Source organism: Aspergillus pseudodeflectus (assembly GCF_044049435.1).
Source record: "Aspergillus pseudodeflectus strain CBS 756.74 chromosome Unknown BJX68scaffold_37, whole genome shotgun sequence".
In the NCBI taxonomy this organism is placed as follows: domain Eukaryota; kingdom Fungi; phylum Ascomycota; class Eurotiomycetes; order Eurotiales; family Aspergillaceae; genus Aspergillus; species Aspergillus pseudodeflectus.
Genome location: NW_027263813.1, coordinates 260,823 through 276,988, shown reverse-complemented (window position 1 = coordinate 276,988; position 16,166 = coordinate 260,823). Strand labels below are relative to the sequence as shown.

At 51.9% G+C, this 16,166-nt stretch overlaps 8 protein-coding genes across 8 annotated transcripts; 3 read left to right on the top strand and 5 right to left on the bottom strand.

The window, feature by feature from the left end:
- Positions 1-799: 799 nt before the first annotated feature.
- On the bottom strand, positions 800-3,505 carry BJX68DRAFT_242275 (transcription factor domain-containing protein). Its single transcript, XM_071040958.1, has 6 exons — positions 3,223-3,505; positions 3,082-3,158; positions 2,986-3,031; positions 2,192-2,927; positions 1,894-2,145; positions 800-1,840 (listed from the first exon to the last, which is right to left on the bottom strand). The coding sequence occupies exons 1-6, from the start codon at positions 3,378-3,380 to the stop codon at positions 881-883; spliced, it is 2,229 nt and encodes a 742-aa protein (XP_070896638.1). The 5' UTR covers positions 3,381-3,505; the 3' UTR covers positions 800-880.
- Positions 3,506-3,514: 9 nt separating this feature from the next.
- Positions 3,515-6,160, bottom strand: BJX68DRAFT_135753 (uncharacterized protein). Its single transcript, XM_071036375.1, has 4 exons — positions 5,090-6,160; positions 4,751-5,043; positions 4,582-4,706; positions 3,515-4,522 (listed from the first exon to the last, which is right to left on the bottom strand). The coding sequence occupies exons 1-4, from the start codon at positions 5,733-5,735 to the stop codon at positions 3,616-3,618; spliced, it is 1,971 nt and encodes a 656-aa protein (XP_070896637.1). The 5' UTR covers positions 5,736-6,160; the 3' UTR covers positions 3,515-3,615.
- Positions 6,161-6,188: 28 nt separating this feature from the next.
- On the bottom strand, positions 6,189-7,558 carry BJX68DRAFT_135789 (DNA repair protein RAD10). The gene has a single exon (XM_071036376.1). The coding sequence runs from the start codon at positions 7,540-7,542 to the stop codon at positions 6,586-6,588; it is 957 nt and encodes a 318-aa protein (XP_070896636.1). The 5' UTR covers positions 7,543-7,558; the 3' UTR covers positions 6,189-6,585.
- Positions 7,559-7,737: 179 nt separating this feature from the next.
- BJX68DRAFT_256864 (mRNA-binding ribosome biosynthesis protein NOP4) lies at positions 7,738-10,113 on the top strand (the record flags this gene model as incomplete). The annotated part of the gene is made up of 2 exons (XM_071043243.1): positions 7,738-9,799; positions 9,983-10,113. The coding sequence occupies 2 exons, from the start codon at positions 7,738-7,740 to the stop codon at positions 10,111-10,113; spliced, it is 2,193 nt and encodes a 730-aa protein (XP_070896635.1).
- Positions 10,114-10,381: 268 nt separating this feature from the next.
- On the bottom strand, positions 10,382-10,941 carry BJX68DRAFT_269238 (putative progesterone binding protein; the record flags this gene model as incomplete). Its single annotated transcript, XM_071046278.1, has 3 exons — positions 10,382-10,560; positions 10,639-10,734; positions 10,839-10,941. 3 exons carry the CDS (start codon positions 10,939-10,941, stop codon positions 10,382-10,384), a joined length of 378 nt encoding a protein of 125 aa, XP_070896634.1.
- Positions 10,942-11,378: 437 nt separating this feature from the next.
- Positions 11,379-12,739, top strand: BJX68DRAFT_242266 (uncharacterized protein). Its single transcript, XM_071040957.1, has 2 exons — positions 11,379-11,857; positions 11,917-12,739. Exon 2 carries the CDS (start codon positions 12,090-12,092, stop codon positions 12,603-12,605), a length of 516 nt encoding a protein of 171 aa, XP_070896633.1. The 5' UTR covers positions 11,379-11,857; positions 11,917-12,089; the 3' UTR covers positions 12,606-12,739.
- On the top strand, positions 12,740-15,295 carry BJX68DRAFT_242263 (putative general amino acid permease (Agp2)). Its single transcript, XM_071040956.1, has 6 exons — positions 12,740-13,199; positions 13,475-13,503; positions 13,691-13,913; positions 13,963-14,698; positions 14,748-15,124; positions 15,175-15,295. The coding sequence occupies exons 1-6, from the start codon at positions 12,877-12,879 to the stop codon at positions 15,212-15,214; spliced, it is 1,728 nt and encodes a 575-aa protein (XP_070896632.1). The 5' UTR covers positions 12,740-12,876; the 3' UTR covers positions 15,215-15,295.
- BJX68DRAFT_242262 (uncharacterized protein) lies at positions 15,296-16,158 on the bottom strand. Its single transcript, XM_071040955.1, has one exon. The coding sequence runs from the start codon at positions 16,091-16,093 to the stop codon at positions 15,461-15,463; it is 633 nt and encodes a 210-aa protein (XP_070896631.1). The 5' UTR covers positions 16,094-16,158; the 3' UTR covers positions 15,296-15,460.
- Between the last annotated feature and the right edge of the window lie 8 nt (positions 16,159-16,166).

The window sequence follows — 16,166 nt, the reverse complement described above, 5'->3', positions numbered from 1 at the left end:
AGACAGTTGACTCAGATCCAGCCTATCGAGGCCGTCGGCCAACGCCGAGCCTATCTGTCTCGACACGGTGCTGGGATGTTATTAGACCAAATGGGATGGGAACGACTCGTGGGTGACCAACAGCCTGTAGCCGCGATTTTGAAAAACTCCAGTGTTCTCACTCTACTTGGAGGCAAGCAGAGACAATAACGATATGGACAGCAGCGAAAGACGGGCGGGAAATAGCGGGTATAGCGTGTGCGGACTGGTCTTGGTATAATCAGAAGAGTGACAGTGGCCGTCAGATAAGCTGAGGGGTCATGTCAATGTGCGGGACCGCTGCGGTTGTTGTGCGATGAGGGAAGGTTGACGCGATGGCCTTCCGATATCCCACAAGAGGTCTTCGAGGGGATATTCACAGTCGCAGAGCGGGGACCTTCAATGTAAGAAGGCCAAGCACGTTCAATCCGGGATATCCAACGGAGTAACACAAGAGACCTGCGTTGAGGGGTGAATTTTTCGCAGCAGGTTGGTGAGGCGATCGATCGACGGAGGTTGACGGACCTCCGAATTAGCCTCGTGGGGCGGTGGGCGAGATTGATAGCGCTCGCTCTGGGCCCGAGATTATCAGGGAAAGCGAATTCAGAGCACGGTACTGCCACTCAGATCATATTTTCGATTGAATGTCTGACGGTCGGTCGAGGAGCTGACATGGAGGTCTCAAACGAGCGAAAGAAGCAAGAGGCTGGATAGTCACGTGAACATTTCTTGCCTCAGGCACAAAACATGCCTGACCATCGAGTAAAAAAGATGCGGAAACTTAGGTGAATGATGCGAAAGGTTCAGGATAGGGTATCTGGTTAAGACTATACACATCACGGTGGGATAATACAGTAGGTAATCAAAAAAGATCCCTTATCACCCGGGCGAATTCCCCCTCATCCCCTAACACGCCAGAAAGCCCTTCACCAGTATTTTGAATATCCCCTTCATGTCCGACAAAACCATTGATCCCATCACCTGTCGTCGACGCCATGAAGTTGCTGAAGCCTCCGACAGCTTCAAACAGATTCGTGAGTTCGTGACTCATCTGCAATCCGTTCAGAGGGCTGTTGCCCAATTCACCAACCCCATTCAAAGGCCCATATAGGTCTTCCATGGGATGTCCTGCAAGTCCCGCCATTGCAACGGCTGCTGTCGAGTGCGGATCATTAGCATCGGTCCCGAATGGGCGAGTCAAGACGCCGAGTCTTTCACCAATCCTCCGGAGACCTTTGATCGTCTTCCATAACCGTTTCGAGACATATGACTTTGTGCTGAAACCATTCACTAGATCAAGTGCCAGGTAGAACTCATCTCGCACTTGTCGATTGAATTCATTCGGCGCATGGCACACTGCTAAGAAGAGAACTGCTAGGGCGGCGACAAGGAAATAGTTGAACGTGATTTGCTGCGTGCGATAGATGTCAGAGGTTTGGTTAAGGCGAGTGAGTACTCGAACGGTATCTTTGGCAACGTCCACCACGGTCTGAGCGTGACCCTTGTCCTCGGCAATGCTGGTTGCGGAGTGAAGGACAGGTCGGTAGATGAGAATGCGTAGCTGGTTCATACGCAAGTACAATAGCACTCGTAGTCGCCGGAGGCCTCGACTGGCCGTCTCGTTTTGCCTTGGAGATTCGGAAGGATAGAACTTGAGCGTATCTGGAACTTGCTTGTACCACTGCAGGACCTGATAGTCCAAATAACCGATCTCGTCTCGGCGTATATCTGTTGTTCCGTCTGAGCCCAGGCCGGAATACCAAACCTTGGAGCTAATTCGGTTATAGCTGATCATGCACTTAAGATACGGCAGTGATGGATCCTGAAAACTATCAGTAGGCTGACGTGTAAGATCAGAGAGCTCAGGTGTCTTACCGGTTCTGGTAAGTTGGGATCGATGTCTTCATCTTGTATGACAAACGGTAGGCCTGTACCAAAACTCCACCGCCTGTCCAAGGAATATATCGACCAGAATATCTTGACGACCTCAGGCCACTGCGCCTCGTCAGGAAACGATTTGGCAAGTGCGTCTCGCCGATGCAGACCCATCTCAAGACACATGCGAGCAGCCACGCCGATGATACGGTAGGCTAAGGCGTCTTCGTCTGTATGGAAATGATATGTGGCCTACTCAGTCAGCGCAAGTTTATACCAATGGGCAAGGATAACTGACCATTAAGCCAAGCAGCTGGATGGTTTTGACGTCTAGCGTGTCCCAAATCTTAGACTCGATGGCGGGCTTCACACTGAGATATAGGCGGCGCCCCAGCTCGCTTTGTCCACCACCTTCAACAATAAGAGTGGTAGCAATGATCAACTTGATAAGAATCGTGCTATCATCCTTGAGGTTATCCGCACCGGGTAGCCCCACATGCATGAGCCCCGTCCGCATTGCGGCCTCCATAAAGGTATAAAGTAGTGTAACTTGACTTGTAACCTGGTCGATCTCAACAAGCGGATACATAATCCCTATCTCCTCTTCATATACACGACATAATCGTAGAGCCTCGTCTCTCTTGATAGCCCATATTGGGTCTTTAGTGGAATGCATAGGCTGGGTGACTGCGGACGTGTGAGGAGGGGAAGCTGCCGGCGTAGCATGGGCCGTGGTGAGATCATCCGGTATGCCTTCTTCAGTAGGCGCAATGCCCATATGCTGAAGACTCGATCGGGCAACGTCGAAGCCAAACGCCGAACTAGTAGGGCCATGGAAGCGGGGGTGTCTTATGCGAGGCTTCCCGGGTGGCGGTTGCATAGGCGTAAAGACCTGTGACCCATCGCGGGAGAAGCCGTCAAAGGTGGGAGTTTCAAAGGCGGGTTTCTGCGTGCGGAGTTCATTGAGACTGGTAAATAGACTGCCGACTTGGTCCTGCAAAGCGGCAATCTGATCTTTCATAGACCGGAACTCTCTAGAAACGCGGAATAATGTGTTAGCGGCAACAGCGCGGAACGGTATATAAAGCTTACTCGGAGTCCTTGAAGTTGTTATTGCAACAGTTAGGAGCATAGCGACCTGAGCCGACGTGTTAGTGTTGAGGAAAAAGCAAGCATTCGGCAACCGACATTCAAGTTTAAGATGTCCACATCGTTGGCAAGGCACCTGGCCATTGCACTTGATCTTTCGACGCTTACACTCGTTACTACAGGCAACCGAGTCAGTCTATGCGAAAACAGAAATGGCGTCTGAAAAAAGTGCGGCCATACCAGGCAATGGAGATGTAGCGATTCCGTTTCGAGCGTGTCTGGGTTCCGTTGGGCTGTTCCGCCTTTCTCTTCGCACTGTCGCCGGCCTGAGGGTCAATTTGCTCCTCTGGCGTCGGCTGAGACAAGGTCGCATCAATCGGAGGGGAAGCAGAAGCCATGCCGGGCGTGAAACTCGGACTCTTTGATCCGATAGTGGCGTGAGGAAAGGCAATATCGTGCGGAGAGATTCCTTTCTTCGACTTTCACGGGCGGGCGGGGTTCCGTCCCCAGATCTCCACTCGACACCACATTCCTGAGGCAAATTACTTTTGTTCTCTCACAACTACCCTGTTATCCCACCCTCACATTGACACGACTAGCGAGACAGAAAACCATTATGAAACATAATGGAGACTACGTCAAAATCGGTGTATTTGAATCTTCGACCGAAGCATCTGAAACCCGTCCTAATTCCGCCTGAACCGGATTCTTGGCCTCCAATATCTCTCTCCGCAACTCATCCTCATCCCAGAAATACTCGCTCGCCCCGTGGGCATCTCTCCTCCGTGCCCTTGCAGCAAGCGCCTCTGCATCAACGGTTTCCTCGCCAAGAGCACACTCTTGCTGAGTAATTATGAAATCAGTAAGCACCTGGCGGAGGGAATCCCAGATCTTGCCGTGGCGTGCCCACTCGAGGCGCTTCGCTATTCGGACCATACGCGAGACGACCCAGCAGCGGGCACCCATGTCGCATGGTGGTTGTTCCCCCGCAATAAATCCGCCATGCTGAAGGAAGAGCCACAGAATCGACGTGATGCTGGGATTCCCATATGGGTTTATCGAGTCCACTTCAGTTTCAAGCCACTCCAAGTACGGGCCAAAGGGTGAAGTGGTAGAGTAGCTGTGATGAAGGGCGATGGCGAGGAAGAGGAGGCAGGTTATGCAGGTGTATTCGTCAATGAAGCGAATATCGCGGATGCCGTGGTCGTAATCGGGAAGGTAAGCAATGATGGAGTGCAGCTTTGTTCCTGGAATGAAACTTTTGTGGCGTTGAGTTTTCGTGGATGCTAACGTGGAGGGAGAGTCTAATGCAGCACGTTCTAGTGCGTGCAGATGACGGAAAAAGCGAAGGAAGTCTTCACAGGCGCGGAACTGGTCACAGTAAACCTCGGAGTTTTCAGACGCTGTCAAATCATGAGGGATGGCAAGGTGCAAATCAGGGTTGATAAAGTCGAAGCCAGTTGGTGGTACATCAGGAAAAACGCTCGTCCAAGGAAGAGCAGTCCCAACAATAGCCTTTGGGGCACAGCTAAAATCAACCCTAGCCGGCGTGTTTAGTAAGTCTATATAATCAGCTAAAAAAGTCGACCAAGGACTAACCAGAACAACACTTTCTTTAGGAATGGACTCGAACGATGGATGCCCTGTATACCCCCTCTGTTCCTGACCATTGCAGCGAGTCCCCTAAAATGCATCTGCTCGATAGATGCATCTTTCGACCATTTCTTCGCGCGTCAGCTTATGCAAGACACCAGAACAAGCAACCTACCTCGATAACGGCCATAGTGGCTATAGCATAGAGAGTGCCATCATTTCGCCCTTCTGAATCTACTTTGAGGCGTTCGTTCATTAATCGCAGTGCTCGCATTTTATGAGTGAGACTTTGAACAGAGTCCGTCTTCCCCGCTACGCCTGCGAGATGCTTCGAAGCAATAGCCAGCATGGCCTGGAATGGAACAACATCATGTAGGGCCATTCGCCGGAATATCTCCTTCATAGGATTCAGACTATTCGCTGGCGACTCTATGAACTTGTACATCATAGACGGATAAGTCACGACGACTAAAACTGGTGAGTTTCGTCAAAAAAAGGACTGTTGTTAGCTCACAGTGTTGAATCAATTCATAATCTACGTCCGTTATCGCCATCGGATAGGTACCGAATGGGTCTCGCATGGCACCCTTTTCAGGCGTCGCTGTGGGATTCGAGTATTGCGGCTTGCGGACAAGCGCGAGACTGAATCCTTCGCGTTTCACCTGCTGGGGCTCTGCTGATGCCCGGTTTGAGGAACACTTCCCTTTATTTTTCGGGGGCACTTCCTCGTCGGTTGGTGGAGATTTCTGTTTCCGTTGGGCGGGCGTATGGTTCAACGCATTATTCGCTTGGGCGCCGGGTGCCTGCAGGGACGAACCATCCGAAGCAGGCCGAGAAGTCCAACCAGGTGCAGGAACACGGGGGACACCAAGCCTCGCAATGCTGTCCAGGCGCCGCTGGTGCATATACTGGCGCATAGCATGGCGACGAACTTGACGACGGGATTCGGTATCTGTAACGAGGACAAACTCAAAGCTCTTCGATTGCGATTGTTGATTTGTCGTGGATGGCTCGGACGCGTTGTGACGTTGTCGGGCAGCTGAGGGCTCGCGCGCCCCTGAAGGACCTAATTCAGAACGGTGAGTGCTCGTAGAAGGCCGGATAGCGGAATCGCCGGCCCGTCTGGCTAGTTCGGACTCCTTATCCCGACTCTCACCCATCGTGTCATGACCAGACACACCAAGAGCTTCCAGCAGTACGAGTAGCGGTGATACGCTCTCGAGTAGTGTGTGGGGACGTGGTGCCAGGACACGCTAAGCTCAGCTTCACTGGCAACCCGTCGTACGATTTTCTCAGAATGGGGTTCCGACGGATGGCACGTCGACAGGCGAAAAAGGTCAGTTGAGGTCTCCAGAGTCCAGAGTCCAATTGTCGCTCTCTAGGCGACTTCTCTTTCGGTCTACCCCTCATTTCTTGGCGGGGATGGAAGTGAGACATTTGAGAATCTGACTCAGCTGGCTGTTGCTAACATCGAAGCAACCCAGAAGATAGGGAGCAAGCAGGTCGTCCCAGAGTTGGCTACCGCCGCCGGAACTGATTCGTTTAGCTTTTTATGCGGAGTGCATCATGATATGTACATAAACGCCCATAACCCCGGTCATGCTCCACTCTGCAAAGATCGTCCCATGGGGAAACCTTGGCTCTCTCCGCCTGCCCCTTGAGTCAACTACACCACTGTGGTCCCTTGCTCTGCTCGATGATCAAGCCTCCTAGTTTTGTCTCTATAGTAAACAAGCCGACATACGATCATTGTGAGCAGACAATATAGACCGTGCGATGCTCGTACTAGAAGTACACAGGACGGTGTATGCCATTTTCCATCGGCTGGCCCACAGTGAATCTGGACTCCAGATATGTACCCCATAGTATCGAAGTCGTAGCTGGCGGTATTTCTAGTCAACGTGGCCGCCCGTGACTGCGGGTAGGTCTTGGCTGAAAAGCCATAGTCAATGGTCAAGTCGTCAATGCTTTCGACAATGTCAGATCGTATCTGTCAAAGACGGCCTCCTCTCATCCGCCGTTCTCGCGAAGCTTTGCCAGCGCAGCGGAAATCCCTTCATTCATTTCTTCATCTTGCCCATCCTTAGATCGCGGTGCCACCGGTTCATGTGCCCCAACAAAGAGGCTTTCCTCCTCATTCGAGTCCAGACTATGCCGGACCGGCACGGTCCGTTTCGGAGCTGTCCTCTTCTTCGCCTTCTCAACGCGGAAATCTTCCCGCACGGCATTACACCATTGTTTAACCTTCTTCTCACCCCACCCAGGAACAGCACTGATCTGCTCGGGCTGGGCGTTGACTGCGTTTTGTAGGCTGCCGAACGTAGATATGAGACTCGCTGCGTCGGATTTGTTAATGCTCCGGGGAACCGTAACAAACTCTACAAGCGAGTCTTTGTATGATTGTGCTTGCTGTGTGCGAATAGCGGTCGGCTGAGAATGTTCGCATGACTTGAAGAGCTCTAGGTAATGCGCGGCTTCGGGGGCGGACCAGCATAGGATTAGGGTGAGGTTGTTGATGATCGATGTTTTAGACAACTCCTTAAGACTCTCTTCATGATTAGGAATGTCGACTATGATCAAGAGTATGCGTAGTAGATACTTTCCAGCAAGCGGGCGGATCCTCGAATAAACATACTCAGGGTGGAGGCGGTGGTATTTTAGCGATAGGAACAGGGCACATGTGGTAGCCCCGATGACATAGTCAGCGGGTATATCGGCGTACTCCCATGGTAAGAGCTTGATATGATTCAGTATTGGATTTCCTTTTTGTCGTGTCGAAACTAGGATGGATGAAGGACCGGATTTGCTTGAGAGGGCCTGCGGCTTAGGTTGCTCGACTTTGGGCGGTTGTGGTCGCTCAGGAACATTTTGTGGTGTGGGAATCGCAGGGCTTGGAGTAGAAGTAGCTGCTTCTGCACGAAGCACCGACTCGAAATCAGCATCATCCGCGTCAAATTCCTCTGCCATTGTTATCAGATGGCTGGTCTGCGCAGTTCAAGATGACGCGGAGCTTTATCTAATCGGATCACTCCTCGTCTTCACCGCCTAGCCCACGTACCTCCGAAAATAATCAAACGGGATTTTTCTGCCGCCGATTTTTGCTCAAGAAACAAAAAAGTACAGAAAAGTCCGATTCGCAACACAAGCATGGACAAGGGCGAAATGAGCAGCCCGGAAATACCTACCGAAGCCCCCGGCGCCGCCGTGGAGTCGCCGGCGAAGGTGAAAACTTCAGAAGACGCCGCCTCGCAACCTAGACGCGAACTCTTCGTCCGATCGCTTCCTGCCTCTGCGACGACCGAGGGCCTCGCAGAGCATTTTTCGCAATCCTACGTGATCAAACATGCTGTTGTTGTTCTCGATCCGATAACGAAGCAGTCAAAGGGTTATGGATTCGTGACCTTTGCCGATGTCGAGGATGCTCAGGCCGCCTTGGAGGAATTCAATGGGTCGACGTATGAGGGGAAGAAGATCAAGGTTGAATATGCGCAGCCTCGTCAGCGTGTGGTTGATGAGGCTGGTGGGAAGAGTGTTCCATCCGCTGCTGCTATTGAGCGCAAGAAGCAAAGGGAAGAACAGCAGAAAGGCGATGCACAGCCGCCCAAGCTGATTGTTCGAAACCTGCCGTGGAGCATCAAGGAACCTGATGATTTGGCGGTGCACTTTAGGAGTTTCGGAAAGGTCAAATATGTTACTCTGCCAAAAAAGGGAACGCAACTGGCTGGGTTCGGTTTCGTTGTCTTGAGAGGGAAGAAGAACGCCGAGAAGGCCCTAGAGGCTGTCAACGGGAAAGAGGTTGATGGGAGAACACTGGCTGTTGATTGGGCAGTTGACAAGGAAACTTGGGAAACCCAGCAGAAGGAGGAGGAAAAGTCTGAAGAGCCACACGTCAAGGAAGAGTCCAGCGATGTCGATATGGATGAAGGGGGTGTCGGCTTGCTTGACAATGAGCTCGACGACGACACCAGCATGAAAGATGAGGAGGATGACGATGACGAGGAGGAGGAGGAGGATGATGATGATGAGGAGGAGGATCTAGATGGAGAGGAAGACGAGGGAGACAAAGAGGACGAACGCAACGCCTCGACGATATTCATCCGCAACCTACCATTCACATGTACGGACGAATCCCTCTACGAACACTTCGCCCAGTTTGGAACCCTCCGCTACGCACGAATTGTCGTCGACCCAGAAACTGAACGCCCTCGTGGTACCGGCTTCGTCTGCTTCTGGAAGCCCGAGAATGCTCACGCCTGTGTGCAAGGCGCCCCGAAGCAACAAGACACCCTCGCTGCCGACAAAGAGAAGCCGAAGAAGGGTGCCATTATCAAGCAGTCCGTGCTGCAGAACGAGAACGCGGACCCCACTGGCCAATATACCCTCGATGGCCGTGTGCTCCAGGTCAGCCGGGCTGTGAGCAAGTCTCGCGCGGCAGAACTTGAGGAGGAGGGCGTCTCGAAACGCCTTGTCCGCGACACTGACAAGAGACGTCTATACCTTGTGAACGAAGGTACCATCCCATCGAACTCGCCTCTCTACCAGAAACTCTCGCCCTCCGAGATCAAGATGCGCGAAGACAGCTTCAGGCAACGACAAAATTTCATTAGGAAGAACCCCTCTCTCCACCTCAGCTTAACACGACTCTCCATCCGGAATGTCCCCCGTCACGTCACCTCAAAAGACCTCAAACAGCTCGCCCGAGAGGCTGTCGTTGGCTTTGCCAAGGACGTCAAGGAGCGCAAGCGCCAGCCGCTTTCCAAGGAGGAGTTGGGCCGCGCCTCGGAAGAGATGAAGGAAGCCGAGAGGCTTCGAAAGAACAAGGGTGTTGGTCTCGTCCGACAAGCCAAGATTGTTTTTGAAGGCCGCGATGGAAGTAAGGTTACCGAGGGCAGCGGCGCGGGGCGAAGCAGGGGTTATGGATTCATTGAATACTATACCCATCGACATGCGCTTATGGGTCTCCGATGGCTCAATGGGCATGCCGTCGAGCCTCCCAAGAATGTCTCCGAGGATCTGAAGGACAGGAAGAAACGGCTGATTGTTGAGTTTGCGATTGAGAATGCTCAGGTCGTTAAGCGACGTAGCGAGCTGCAAGAGAGGGTGCGGAATTTCAAGAAACGGGACCAGGAGGCTGATGGTGATGATAAGCCACGGAACAGGGACTCGAGAGGAGGCAGAGATTCCAGGGGAGGTAGAGCCTCAAGGGGCGGCAGAGACGCAAGGGGTTCCAGAGACTCGAGAGGGGGTAGAGACTCGAGGGAAGGCAGAGACTCGAGAGGAGGCAGGGACTCGAGAGGAGGCACGGACTCGAGAGGAGGCAGGGACTCGAGAGGGGATAGAGATACAAGGCAGAACGGGAACCAGAGGAACAACAGAGGACCAAGGGAGGATGATGCGACGCCACAAGGAAAGAACTTGAAGAGAAAGCGTTCCGATGCCGGCAACGAAGACGCCGATGAGCAGAACAAGCTGGCCAAACGAAACCGCATTATCGCGAAGAAGAGGATGCAACGTAAAGACCGCAAAGGAAAGGCCTAGTCCATTGTTCTTCACTTCATGGCGTTCGGCAGGAAAAGTTACATTACCTACATTACATAGATCATCTAATCCACGCTTGTCTTGTACAGGGAATCCATCTATCTGCGATTACCATGTTGCATTCACCGGTAACGTTCGACACAAATTAGATAGACGTTGACCTCCGTAGAAGAAACAATCGCCGCAACGCACGAGAAGAAGGAAATGAGGGCTGAAGCAAAGACAGCGCAGCGCAAGGCACGGGTATAAGACGGGACGAAGAGAGCGCTCAGTAGTTCTTGGCATCCTTAACCTTTCCGACAATATTGTATCTCTTGCTGAAGAAGGTAAACCACTCATCCAGCACTTTCTTGTCCTTGTCATCGAGGTCGTACCATTCGGGTCTGCATTCTTCGGGCTTGAGGGATGAGCAGGCGAGGGCGCGAGAGGCATCTTTGCCGGCAAAGACTATCGAATCCGGAGGTCAGCATTGCTTCAAGCAGGTGAGAGCCATCTATTTTGCACTGGATAAGGAATGGTACTAACCCCGGTACTGCCCTTCAGGGCCATACGCAGAATTACGGGTCACATCAAAGACGATTCCCTTGATCGCCACATAGGTAGGACGGGAGGAGTCGGTACCTGATAATAGAATAGAGTTTAGCTCAGTTGAAACCCTTCAAGAGCAGATAAATAGCATCGCTGCCTCTCGGATCTGTGCGGTGGTGACACTGCGGGGAACTTACCATCGCACTTTGCAAGTTCCTCGACGGTGATAGGGTCGTCCTTGGGAGGATCAAGCTGCACGGGCACCTTGGGCGCAAAGCGACCAGATTCTGTTCCAGTCATCGCGGCAAATTGCAGGTTCTCGGCGGATTTGGGTGGTTAAGAAAGAGTGTTAAGGCTGGATGTGGGAGGTGAGCGGAATTTGTATGAGTTCCTGGGAAAATTGCAGGCGCGGGGCAGGCGGGGGAAGTTCACGACTTCAGCCCGTTTCGGCTTCGGGGGCCGAAGCAAAAAGACAACCGGGAGTTCCCTTGTTGTGGGTTCTCTGCTTGTAGTGTCCTGGTTCAATGAGAGCAGGGATTGTTCCGAAAAGGCATTTAGATCACTGCTATAGGTCTATGGGGGTGTTCTCCGGATTGTCCAAGCATTGCGTGATGGCTGGTGAGGGGGAGCATGCCGAGGTCTCGAAGAGTCCATGAAGCTCAGCCCTCCACTGCCTGCCAGCTTAGGGCTCGACGGGTGAGCAGGATGAGGAAACACGTATTCAGTAACACTCATCCTTTCTACTCAAAATGCAGTGAGATTGTTGTATAGCGTCCTGGAGGCCGAAAGAAGAATCACGAGACTGACGTCAGGAGCCAAGTCGGCTTGTGATTGACTCTTGTTGTCTGCCCATCAACACGGTTATACACGGCATCTGGCAATGATATCTATTTGTCTCAATTCCCACCAGCCCGATGAAAGTAGACACTCTTGCCTCTCACAAGAAACATGGCTTCCAGTCCAGAAAGGCAGTCAGATGCTCAACACCGGCCTCTTCATCCTCCGGACAGAGCCAACGGGAGTCCCATCTTCGAGCGCATCATTGCACCGGATAACATAACCCATCAACTCGAGAGGCCTGTCGAATCGACTCCTGCAGCCGAGATGGAGCTGTCGCATTACCTCCACTACGAAGACAACGCATGTTTCTTTGCCCCGAGTTGGCTCGATCACCGTCGGGGTGCTCGGATTCAGGGTGCTGGTAGTAGTTGAATCGGTATGCTTTAGTCTGGACTCTGGAGAGACAAGACAGGACTGACAACCTTCTCGCAACAGCTGTGGAGATGGCCGTTCAAGTCGAAACCAATCGGCTACGCCGTGGGTATCAGATCCCCAGCGTCGGGGGGTTTGATCGGCCATAACTGTAGATGTAATAAGCAAGGCTAAGGAATAATGAGACTTCTGGCAGTGGCGCTACTGCATGGTTAAAGTGGTGGGCTCGGCCTGGGATGACTTTTGGTGGTTTTTACAACGTACTGCTAGATAAGCTCAGCCTGGCTTGCATTCAGTTTTCTCCATTCTGCGGCGTGTGCTTGTTTATCTTGACTCGTCCTGGTTATCGCTGGTTGAGAAATTCCAAGTTGGGGGAGAGATCGTCTCTTAAGGGAAAACTCTCCCACAATCAGAACTCATGGGCCGATCTCTCTCACCATCTGCTGCCGCATTCGCATCGTGATTCGCGATCACTGTGGCTCGGTTCAATGGCTTCGCTCCTGGCCATCTTGGCTTGCTCAAGCGTCTGCTTTGCATATTGCTTTGCCTCTTCACCTCTTGTTTTCGAACTTCCGATAAAATTAATGCGCCTCGGCTCACAACGGTGGCCCCGATTGTGTCCTCTGCTCCGACACGCCAAAGCAGTAAATGGTGGAGACATTGCAGAATACAATGGGGACGCCGCTCCGATGCGAGATCTTTCCGCTCATTTGATTTGCTCAGATCGACCTGGGGATTTCGGCAACGCTTGAATCGCAGCAATTGCTTCGGTTGAGCGTTTGATCCCTTTCTCTTTTCGGTAAGCCTCGAAGCCGGGGCGAATGCGACACTGCGATAGTCCTCGCCTGCAGGTTTTCTCTTCTCGCTGAGCCTCTACCTATTTAAGTGCTTGGCTTCTCTCTTTTTTTTTTTTCTCTGGCCCCGCCCTCGTCCTTTCTTCTTGTTTGTTCTCGTTTTTCTTGAAACCTTCATATTTTACCTTGTTTATGCCTAAGTTCGCATCTTCGTTTACTGACTTTAGCAATGGCAAGGTCTATTGCGGGCTCCGGAGACGCACCTCCCGGGTCTCTCTCCAATGATCTCGATTTAGCGACAGGCGGATTGACAAAACGGAGTGGGAACCAGGGCGAATTCAGCGAAAAACATACCGTTATCGATAACAACGAAGAGTCGTCGATTGAAGAGGGGTCGAAGCCGACCCATGACCATACACATCGCAAGCTCAAGCCCCGACACGTTCAGCTTATTGGTATCGGTGGTACGATTGGTACAGCCCTCTATGTCCAGATCGGTAGAGGTCTGGCAAATGGAGGGCCTGCGAGCCTCTTCTTAGCTTTCACCATATGGTACGTCTTATCATCCCCTATTGTTTGTTCAAATCCAAGTGCTGCAGTCGACTATGGCTTCCCCGGATTTTTGGTCAGCTACCCAGAGTTATACTTGCGAAAGGCATTAATATGGATGAAATTTTGGCACCCTCTCTAAGCATTACGCTCATACGGGCACCTTGATCAGTACATACCCATTGCGCCAATTGGACAGCAGCGTTTCCCTTTCATTTTTTATTCAATACCGGTTTCTGCATCTGAGAGTCTGGTATCTCACTCATCTTTACTTTTAGGTGTTGTGTTATATTATGTATAACCGTTTGTGCGACTCCCTAATGCCTATGGCCGCTAGCAACCCACTTTCCCAATGCGCCTTGTGCAGACATTCTTTTGTTCCAATGCGCCAGACTACATGTTACAACTTGCCCCATCGCACCATACAAGTTGACATGCTTGGACAAGGCTTTTTATTTTCTGTGCTATGTAGTTTACTAAACGTTGCTTCCTAGGTCTGGCTGAGATGGTCACATACCTGCCAATTTCCTCGCCTTTTGTCCGCTTCGCCGGCCGGTATGTTGACGATGCCTTTGGGGTTGCGGCCGGCTACAATTTCTTCGTCTTTGAAGCGGCTATGGTGCCTTTTGAGATTACTGCATGCAACCTCATCATCCACTATTGGAGCGATGTAGTTCCGTTGGCAGCGATGATTACTATTATGCTTGTTCTCTTCGTGTATGTTGCGCTCTGTTGACCGTGTTCGTCCACTTCTGACCCGTATTAGGCTTTTGAACGTCTTTGCCGTCAAGTGGTACGGCGAGTCCGAGTTTTGGCTCTCTCTGAGCAAGGTGCTTCTTAGTGTGGGGCTTATTCTGTTCACGTTCATTGCAATGCTAGGCGGCAACCCAAAAGGTGATCGTTTTGGGTTCCGATACTGGCAAGAGCCTGGGGCATTTGCAGAATATAACAAAAAGGGCGACCTGGGAAGATGGTTGGGTTTCCTCGCATGCTTGATACAGGCCAGTTTCACCATTGCGGGACCCGACTACGTCTCCATGGCCGCTGGAGAGTCGGTTGACCCCCGCGGAAACCTGCCAAGAGCATTTAACGGCATGTTTTATCGTCTTACAGCATTCTTTATTCTGGGTACACTCTGCGTCGGCATTCTTGTTCCCTCAAACGACCAGACGATGGCCGATGCCTTCAAAACCAATGCTCCTGGTGCCGCCGCTTCCCCATACGTGATTGCCATGGACCGATTAGGGATTCCCATACTTCCTCACATCGTCAATGCCATGATTCTTCTGGCGGCATTCAGTGCCGGGAACAGTTACGTTTACTGCGCCAGCAGAACCTTGTTCGGACTTGCTCTCGACGGCAAAGCCCCTCGGTTCTTCACCAAGTGCACGAAAGCCGGTGTCCCGATCTACTGCGTAGCAGCCGTGCTTCTCATTGCCCTCCTCGCATTTCTACAAGTATCCAATAATGCCTCGGTAGTGCTGGATTGGTTCATCAGCTTGGTATGTCCCTCATTGCTAAAACCGCAAACAGCATCTAATCCACTAATAGGTCACCTCCTCCCAACTGATAAATTTCACCGTCATCACATTCACCTACACCCGGTGGCGCAAGGCCAGACAGGCACAGGGAATTTCCCGCTCATCTCTCCCGTACAAGAGTTACGGCCAGCCGTACGTCGCGTACACTGCCATGGTAGCAACAGCCGTCATGACCTTTGTCGGCGGCTACGAAGTCTTCCTCCCCGGGAACTGGGACGTACCAACTTTTCTGTTTTCGTACACGATGATCGGCGTCTTTCCGGTGCTGTACTTTGGATGGAAGTTCCTTCATCGCACGGAGGTTCGGAAGCCTGAGGAGGTTGATCTTGTCACGGGGCTTGAGGAGATTGAGGAGTATACGCAGAACTATGTTCCTGAACCCGCAAGGTATGTCTTCCTATTGAATCGGCGTCGACCATTTTTCTAACCATGTGCAGCAATATCTTCTCCCGCTTCGGCGACTGGATATTCCAGTAAACACCAGGAAATCCAGGGTCCCCCTTTATATACACCCGTACGTATATAGTGTAATCACGATAAACGACTCAACTTCATACCACCTGGTTATTCATTCATTAAACCTCAAAACGCTGTAACTCGTACATAAACAAATATGCCTGCTAATCGCAATGCAAATGCAACCCAATATAATATACACTAACACTCCCCCCAACAATTCAATCTCTTTTATACCCTATACCATCGATACCCTCTCAAAAAAATCTACTTCCCCCCCTCCCCATTCCCTCCCTCCTCCTGGTTCTCCTTCAAAGCATCCATGCGCTCCTTATTCCTCTTCCCAAGAACCCTCAACGTATTCCGCCTCTCAATCTCCGTCATCTGCGCCCAGTTCGAGATCCGCGAGAGCGTGCCGTCCGCGTTGACGACCAGCGGGCCGAGGTGGTCGAGTTTCACGCCGCCGCCGTTGACGTCGAGTTGGTGGGTGGGGTCTGTTGATTCGGATGGGGGGAGGGCGAGGAGGGGTTTGGTTGCAGTTTCGGTTTCGGTGGATGAGGAGGTTGAGGAGTCGTTTTGGGTGGGTGGTTGTATGGTTGTTGTTGTTGTGGTGGATGTGGATGAAGGTTCAGCGGGGGTCTGGGATTGGGATTGCGCTTGGGCTTGATCTTGGTGTGGTTGTGACTGGGACATTGTGGAGTAGGTGTTTATTCGGTTGAAGAGTGCGTCTCGGTTCGAGGCGTAGAGGTTCGTCGCGTGGCACTGCGCGAGGATGGAGAGTGGTTTGCTTGGAGTTGTCCAGTGCTGTCCGGATGATGCGATGGCGGATGCGGGAGTTGAGATCACTGGTCGGAGGCCGAGGAGGAGGTGCAAAAGGGTTGTTGGGCGGGCCATGCGCATGTTATGGGTGGAACTTGAACAGAGTCGTGACGTGGAGTTGGGCGCTGAGTTAAATGGTGGCGAGGAACAAGCG

Excerpts from the sequence above, each read along its gene's own strand:
- BJX68DRAFT_242275 (XM_071040958.1), bottom strand. The coding sequence starts at position 3,380 with ATGGCTTCTGCTTCCCCTCCGATTGATGCGACCTTGTCTCAGCCGACG. Across the intron at positions 2,146-2,191 it reads TCCAGCTGCTTGGCTTAATG|GCCACATATCATTTCCATAC; the intron begins GTCAGTTATCCT and ends CTGACTGAGTAG. Across the intron at positions 1,841-1,893 it reads ATCCCAACTTACCAGAACCG|GATCCATCACTGCCGTATCT; the intron begins GTAAGACACCTG and ends GATAGTTTTCAG.
- BJX68DRAFT_135753 (XM_071036375.1), bottom strand. The coding sequence starts at position 5,735 with ATGGGTGAGAGTCGGGATAAGGAGTCCGAACTAGCCAGACGGGCCGGC. Across the intron at positions 5,044-5,089 it reads TTATGAATTGATTCAACACT|TCGTCGTGACTTATCCGTCT; the intron begins GTGAGCTAACAA and ends CACCAGTTTTAG. Across the intron at positions 4,523-4,581 it reads CTAAAGAAAGTGTTGTTCTG|GGTTGATTTTAGCTGTGCCC; the intron begins GTTAGTCCTTGG and ends CACGCCGGCTAG.
- BJX68DRAFT_135789 (XM_071036376.1), bottom strand. The coding sequence starts at position 7,542 with ATGGCAGAGGAATTTGACGCGGATGATGCTGATTTCGAGTCGGTGCTT.
- BJX68DRAFT_242266 (XM_071040957.1), top strand. The coding sequence starts at position 12,090 with ATGACTTTTGGTGGTTTTTACAACGTACTGCTAGATAAGCTCAGCCTG.
- BJX68DRAFT_242263 (XM_071040956.1), top strand. The coding sequence starts at position 12,877 with ATGGCAAGGTCTATTGCGGGCTCCGGAGACGCACCTCCCGGGTCTCTC. Across the intron at positions 13,200-13,474 it reads TTCTTAGCTTTCACCATATG|GTGTTGTGTTATATTATGTA; the intron begins GTACGTCTTATC and ends CTTTACTTTTAG. Across the intron at positions 15,125-15,174 it reads TATGTTCCTGAACCCGCAAG|CAATATCTTCTCCCGCTTCG; the intron begins GTATGTCTTCCT and ends AACCATGTGCAG.
- BJX68DRAFT_242262 (XM_071040955.1), bottom strand. The coding sequence starts at position 16,093 with ATGCGCATGGCCCGCCCAACAACCCTTTTGCACCTCCTCCTCGGCCTC.